The sequence below is a fragment of the Pseudophryne corroboree genome, chromosome 1 (genome assembly GCF_028390025.1).
Source record: "Pseudophryne corroboree isolate aPseCor3 chromosome 1, aPseCor3.hap2, whole genome shotgun sequence".
Taxonomy (NCBI): Eukaryota; Metazoa; Chordata; class Amphibia; order Anura; family Myobatrachidae; genus Pseudophryne; species Pseudophryne corroboree.
This window is the reverse complement of record NC_086444.1, coordinates 1,220,711,092-1,220,718,794: the sequence shown is the minus strand read 5'-3', so window position 1 is coordinate 1,220,718,794 and position 7,703 is coordinate 1,220,711,092. Positions and strand designations below refer to the sequence as shown.

The 7,703-nt window shown below is 40.0% G+C and overlaps 1 protein-coding gene across 1 annotated transcript; it reads left to right on the top strand.

Moving 5' to 3' along the window:
* Nucleotides 1–5,698: 5,698 nt before the first annotated feature.
* Nucleotides 5,699–6,628, top strand: LOC135052057 (vomeronasal type-2 receptor 26-like). Its single transcript, XM_063957419.1, has one exon. It carries the CDS (start codon nt 5,699–5,701, stop codon nt 6,626–6,628), a length of 930 nt encoding a protein of 309 aa, XP_063813489.1.
* Nucleotides 6,629–7,703: the final 1,075 nt, after the last annotated feature.

Below are 7,703 nucleotides of genomic sequence, written 5' to 3'. Positions count from 1 at the left end.
TTAAGTGCGGTCCATTAGTACAGGGGGCCCTTAGGGATGTGTCCTCTGACCCTGCTCTTCTCCCTGTACACAAATGACGGCACTTCAGAGGCACAAACAGTAAAGATAATCAAATTTGCCAATGACATCACCGTCATCAGTCTCATCAATTACGGTAAAAAAATCGTCCAATAGTTGGGAAGTAGACCGGTTGGCCCAGTTGTGCAGCCACAACAACCTTGAGCTCAACCCCTTCAAAACTGTTGAGATGATAGTGGACTTCATAAGGCAGCTAGTGCACCTCCACTAACAATTGCTGACAGTGTGGTATCACTAGTGGACTCTTTCAAGTTTCTGGGGACCACAATCTCCCAGGATCTTAAAAGTGGGTCCATCACTGATGCCACTGTCGGAAAAGCACAGCAGAGGCTGTTTTTATTCAGGCAACTAAGGAAGTTCAACATCCCACAGATGCTTCTGCTCCTCTTCTACTCTGTAATTGTGGAGTCGGTACTATGCTCCTCGATACTGGTATGGTACAGCTCCACCAGTGAGAGGGACATATGCAGGCTCCAAAAGGTGGTCAGAACCACAGAGAAGATCATCTGGCCAACCTTCCCTCAGTCCAGGACCTGTACTTGTCAAGAGCTAAAAAGCAGGCAACAAAGATAATAAAGGACCAGCTACACCCCAGCCACAGCATGTTTAACTTGCTTCCTTCAGGAAGGAGTTACAGGGCTGTTCCCACTGGGTCTACAAGAAGCCTCAAAAGTTTCTTTCCCCAAACAGTCCACATGCTGTACTCCTGAACTTTGACTGACTAGAATTGTAACTCACTTGTGTCCCTACGGTATACCTATCTGTCTGACATTTCTTGCCCCCACCTGCTTATCTGTTACTTACTTGGCTATTCCTAGTATACTCAAGTATACCTGTCCAATAAAGCTGATTCTGATTCTGAAGGTACAGATGTAGCCACGCTCAATGATTTGGAATACGCCAATTATGCGAACTCCCAATACCCACAGTATATAATAAAAAAATTATACTCACTTGTCCGGTGTTTTCCAGGATTCTCAGAGGTCTCTCCTCCATCTCTACCATGGGCAGGTTGCTGAGAGGCTTTGAGGCTTAGGAGATGATATATTAGTTTTCAACATTGAACTTGGATCATTAATAGGCACGGGTATATAGGATTTTTATACAAATAGGAAGACTTATTAATTTACACTCAAGGAATCACTGCACTACAGGAATGCACTATCAGCCGGGAGGATTCTATACAGCCACTGTTTTCTTGTTTGGACCAGTATACTAAAAGAGCAAGTTCAGATGTATGCCCCATCCAGATATAAACATTCCTGGGCCAGGAATATAAGGAGAAGGAATAATACTTATTTTTATAGTAACATGCACTTGGAATTGTAGATTACTAACAACCATAAAGAGGCTGCCTTACTAACAACAATACTGTATGTTCTCAGTAAGAAAGCTAGATAAGCTTCCATTCTATTATCCCAGTAACTGCCAGCTAACTCCATATATGTATGTATGTGCATAACAAGAAAGCCAGATTAGCTTGCATGCTATTTAAGGACGTACTGGGACTATAAATCAGTGCTGGCATTTGTGAGCATGTGCACACATCACAGGGGGGCACAGACACAGTGCATGGGGGCTTGCCACGAGTCAGGGGGCATGTACTCATTGCACACCCACATTTCCCTTGAAACAGACACTTCAGGCAGGGAGGAGGAAGGGCAGGGGCACATTGACAAGTCTTACAGGGGTGTGCCATGAGTCAGGTGGCGTGTTCTCACAGTATACCTCAATTATCATAAGACACACACTTCGGGCAAGGGGCGGCCAAACAAGAGAGCCGGAGGGCAGATGGTTAGTCCGGCCCTGATGCTATCAACCCTTTATATGCTTGCATGAAAAATCCTAGTGAATAATAATGATCCAAGCTTAATGTTGAATACAGCAGCTAGTGATATTAATTCACCTTGACTATTTGCTGTTTTTTTAAGAGTGAAAAAATATTTTATTATTATATGAATTGATGTTCCAGCCAATGTGAACTAAGGCACAATATTGTATGTTATTTCTATTTTTGTTGCAATAAACTAACTTTTTTCTAGCACTTATTTTTGCTTTGATCTTTAACTGTTCTCTCCATTCAAATCAATATCACAAAATAGTATGCCCCTCTCCCACTTCTTCCAATCCAGTCTACTGGTGATCTCTCTCCCTTTCTGTTTCTTCACTCATTTCCCTCTTCCCTTCATATCAACCTCTTTGAAAAACATTGTTCACCCTGCAAACCAGAAATATCACCAAAAACTTTTCTCTCTCTCTCTTTCTTGTGTATTCTGTAATGCCAGAGTGATGTGCAACAAACACACTGTATTTTCTGTTCATGATAACTTAATCTCTAATTATCACAACCACTATCCTGCTCTCTTATTTGTTATTTTGTTCATTTTCTATAATCCTTTACCTTACAAGCACCAAACTGATGATTCTATATCCTCAACGACACCTTCCAGGTTATTTGCTCTAAATCTTCCCTCCATCCTCCTTTGATGTCCTCCCTATCTGCCTCTATCACCAACATTTGCATAACTAAAACAATCTATGAATTCCTTTATAATTCTGCCACTTGAATACCTTTCTTTGTCTCTTCCAACATTCCCTCTCTCATCTTTTGGACTTTACCAGCCTAACTGACAATATTTCTGTACCTACTGCCTCCAAATGTCACTCTTTTTTCTTCTACAATGGTCTACAGTATGTCACTGGCTCTTCTCTCTTCTGTATGCATATTGATGTACATTCCCTCTGTGCTGTCTCTGGCTATATAAAATAAAAAAATTTCTCTGTCTGACTTCATTATCCTCTACTATACCATCTTTCCACCCTCTCCCTTCCGTCCTTCTCTAAAAAAGCCCTGACTAGAAATAGCTTCATCACTATTGAACTTACCACATTCTACTATTTTTAGCTCTCTTATTTGTACATTGATATCCTTTCTGTCCCAAAGCGGACGTTTTACTCTTTAATTACACATTTACCGTGATCTAGATAATACTGTCCTGGTTGCTGCTATGAACAATTGGTGGTTACCACATCAGCCATAATACACTTTACTTACCTCCTACCTACGCAATGTTCCTCTTCCACTGAAAGTCAATGAAGTCACATTGTTTTCTGCAACTTCATATTCATGTTCTCATCGAACAGTTCTGCCATGTCACTCTTATCTTCCTTGTCAGGATTTCTGCCTTCTCCCCCCCCCCCAATCTGTTCTTGACTTTCTACACACTCCACCTCCAAAATCCAGGTGCTAATTCAGAGGTGAACGCTATTGTTGTAACCACTTTTATCTTTGTGGACAGCTGCTGTGTGACAATATGGTAATGCCTCAGGAGGCATCTTGTGTAAAAAGTTGCCTCCTGTTGTCGAATAAAAAATCCAAGCAACTCGGGGTCAGGGACACAATGTGTTAAATATGGAGACTGACACAGGACATTTCAAAAGAGATAAGCATTTATTTAAGTTACAACAATAAACACATTCAAGTAACACGTTATACTCAGTTACAATAATAGCAAGAACTAATTAGAATACTTAGCTTCTTTCCTTGATGTGCAGTAAGTGGTCAGAGCTGTTGTGCAGGAGGGTTGTGGATTATACACAGAACAATGAATGCTGGAATATCTTATGAATGATTAGACTATAAGTAGTAAAAATTATTATGAATGATCTGCTGTGTACACAGAAACACCAAAAAATCTAGTTCTAGGATTTATAAAATTTTGCCCATTTACTGTATGTTTCAATAGGTGCGAATTCTCATGCGTGTAATCCCACAGTATTAATGTTACCTTTTATTTATTAGGTGCTGCAAAATGTATACACCGCTGTACAGAACACACATACAAAACACTTCTCATTAACAGGGCATCACAGTAGGTGTTAAATACAATACACAAAGGAACGCCATAATATAAGTGTCAAAAAATACATTTACATCAGACTGGAAAGGACGGGCAAATGGGGCATGGATATGGCAACTCACTGATGATAGCTGTAGTCAAACGTGGGAGTCAGTGCAGTGCAGTGATCCTGTACCCAGCATGTGGGCAAGCTACAAGAATCAGAGTGGCTGTAGGCCACAGAGTACTGGTGAAAGGCGGTGTATTAAGGAAGAACAAGAAGGAGGAGCTTACATTCTAAAGTGAAGGGAAGAACAGCAGCAAGGTGACCAGAGAAATATCAATTGTGCAGGGTTAGAGAATCAAATAAACAGGAAGTATGAAATGCTTTAATAATAAGGTATATTTTAAACCCCTTAAATAACATCAGTATTAATATAAGCCTTAATGTGGGGAGTGAAGGAGAGAGTGAATGTTAGGGTAACACAGAGGCAACAGACTTGAGGGACAGAAGATATGGTCATGTTATCACTGGAGGATGAGGGCATATCAGCATATTGTAATATACCTAAGAGAAATAAAAAAAATAGTAAATTGTTTTGCAAATAAAAAGAAGCAGTAATTAAATTAATTGATTCATATATAAACCTTAATCATATTTTATCTTTTAATGCCTGTACAAGATCCCAAAATCTCGATGCAATGACAGATGTCCTCCTGGGTACAGAAAAGCTTTTAATGGAGGATTCCATGTCTGCTGCTATGACTGTGTCCCATGTTCTGAGGGGGAAATTTCTAATACAACAGGTAGAAATATGTTACAGTATATACAGAAGATAAATCATCATCTGTAAATAAAGATTTTACAATTATCATAGTAAAATATCAGTATAGAAGACAAACTGTATGATAGAATAAAAACTCAATACAAATAGCACAAAACTATGTTGGTGTTCTCACATTAAAGTATAAAATACCACATTACAAGTTCACTACATATTGGTGGTCATTCCGAGTTGTTCGCTCAGTAAATTCCATCGCATCGCAGCGATTTTCCGCTTAGTGCACATGCGCAATGTCCGCACTGCAACTGCGCCAAGTAAATTTGCTAAGAAGTTAGGTATTTTACTCACGGCTTTTTCTTCATTCAGGCGATCGTAGTGTGATTGACAGGAAGTGGGTGTTTCTGGGCGGAAACAGGCCGTTTTATGGGCGTGTGGGAAAAAACGCTACCGTTTCTGGGAAAAACGCGGGAGTGGCTGGAGAAACGGAGGAGTGTCTGGGCGAACGCTGGGTGTGTTTGTGACGTCAAACCAGGAACGACAAGCACTGAACTGATCGCACTGGAAGAGTAAGTCTCGAGCTACTCAGAAACTGCACAGAGATGTCTTATCGCAATATTGCGAATCTTTCGTTCGCAATTTTAAGAAGCTAAGATTCACTCCCAGTAGGCGGCGGCTTAGCGTGTGCAAAGCTGCTAAAAGCGGCTTGCGAGCGAACAACTCGGAATGAGGGCCATTATATTGCTGTATTTTGTTAATTATCACTTTTTATTGAGAGACATAAGTATTTCATTAATGAAAAAAATACTCTTTGGGTAAATACCCCATAAAACATTTCAGAAGAACAAATGCCCAATGCTCCCATTGCTGACAAAACACATTAATTTATTTTTTCAGATTTATTGACACATTAATTTATTTTGTTGATTGACATATATTAAACATATATTCTGTCTGTTTTATAAAGAACAAAATAACTGACCCACTGAGATTATATGTATGGTTTTATATTACATTTTAGACAGTGATATCTGCCATAGATGTCCTGAAGAAGAGTGGCCGGATGAGAGAAAAATTAGATGTGTTCCCAAAATATTTGACTTTCTGTCCTATGAAAAGGACATTGTGGTGCAAATATCTGCAGTAACAGCTTCATCTTTCTCTGCCGTAACATTATTTATATTAAGGAACTTTATTTATTACTGGAACACCCCAATTGTGAAAGCCAATAACCGGGCTGTGAGCTTCATTCTCCTGATCTCCATCTTGCTGAGCTTCCTCTGTGTGTTCTTGTTCCTCGGCCGCCCAGTGGATGGAACCTGCAGACTCAGACAAACATCATTTGGGATCTTCTTCTCCACAGCTGTCTCTTCTGTACTGGCCAAGACTGTCACTGTCTTCATTGCTTTCAAAGCCACCAAACCCGGCAGCTCCTGGAGGAAGTGGGTCACAGTCAAAGTATCTAATTATGTGGTCATTGTGTGCTCCTCTGTCCAAGCTCTAATCTGTGGTATCTGGCTGATTGTTTCTTCTCCCTACCAGGAGTATGACCATCACTCCTCTAAGGGAATGATCATCATTCAGTGTAATGAGGGGTCAGTGATTGGGTTATACTCTATGTTGGGTTACATAGGCATCCTGGCGTCTGTGAACTTTGTTCTGGCTTTCATGGTGAGGACATTACCGGACAACTTTAATGAGGCCAAGTACATCACCTTCAGCATGCTGGCGATCTGCAGTGTCTGGATTGCAATGATCCCGGCCTATCTGAGCACCAAAGGGAAAAACTCGGTGGCTGTGGAGATATTCGCTATACTGACCTCATGTGCCGGTGTTCTGGGCTGTATATTTTTCCCAAAGCTCTATATTCTGCTTATAAAACCTGAATTTAACTCCAGAAAAACAATACTGTGGAAAAACACTATATAAACCATCAGATACTGTACGTTACCATTATATGATACAAGACTGTTGTTTTACATAGACTGTGCTTAATTAAAAGGCTTGCATTGAAAATGGTTTATGTAAATAAATATAGAAAGATCTAGTTTAAGTGACAAGGACAAAGAAAAAATATATATATATACTGTATATATATATATATATATATATATATATATATTCATACACACACACACACATATGGATGAAAATAGATCAATTTTCTTTACTTTAAAAGAGTTATTTTAAAAAACCACAAGATAAAAAATTCCGCCCCTTCATACTGACGAAGTGATTACACAAAACTAGTTTAGTCTTGGACTATACAACGTGGTGTGTCTGGAATATTGTCCTTCATGCTGGTAGTGAGCAGTGTCCAGATGGATCCTATGGTGAACAGTGGATACAGTTGGGTAAATTTACTAAGGTGGGAGATTTTTAGAATTGGTGATGTTGCCCACGGCAACCAATCAGATTATATCTATTATTTGCTAGAAACAGCTACATAAATGGTAAGTAGAATCTGATTGGTTGCCATAGGCAACCTCACAAGTTCTAAAAATTTCCCACCTTAGTAAATTTACCCCAGTGTATTGTCCTAACTCCTTTCCTAGTGAAGGGTTTCAGTATTTTGGTGGCTTTCTGTTTTACATATTGTATATCCAGCCCACAGTGGTGAGATACTTGGTACAAGGCTGCAACTTATCTTGTGATGTTCTAAAAGACCTGTTTTTAAGTGAATAAAATTGCTTTTTTTCACTATGGTGGTCATTCCGAGTTGTTCGCTCATTGCCGTTTTTTGCAATGGAGCGATTAGGTGGAAAATGTGCATGCGCATGATACGCAGCGCGTATGCGCTTAGTCATTTAACACAAAACTTAGTAGATTTACACACGCTGGAGCGACGTTTTTTCATCGCTCAATTGTTCGTAGTGTGATTGACAAGAAGTGGGTGTTTCTGGGCGGAAACTAGCCGTTTTCAGGGAGTGTGCTATAAAACGCAGGCGTCCCAGGAAAAAAACGCAGGAGTGGCCTGAGAAATGGGGGAGTGGCTGGTCGAAAG

Coding starts and splice junctions, on each gene's coding strand:
- LOC135052057 (XM_063957419.1), top strand. CDS start 5,699: ATGGTTTTATATTACATTTTAGACAGTGATATCTGCCATAGATGTCCT.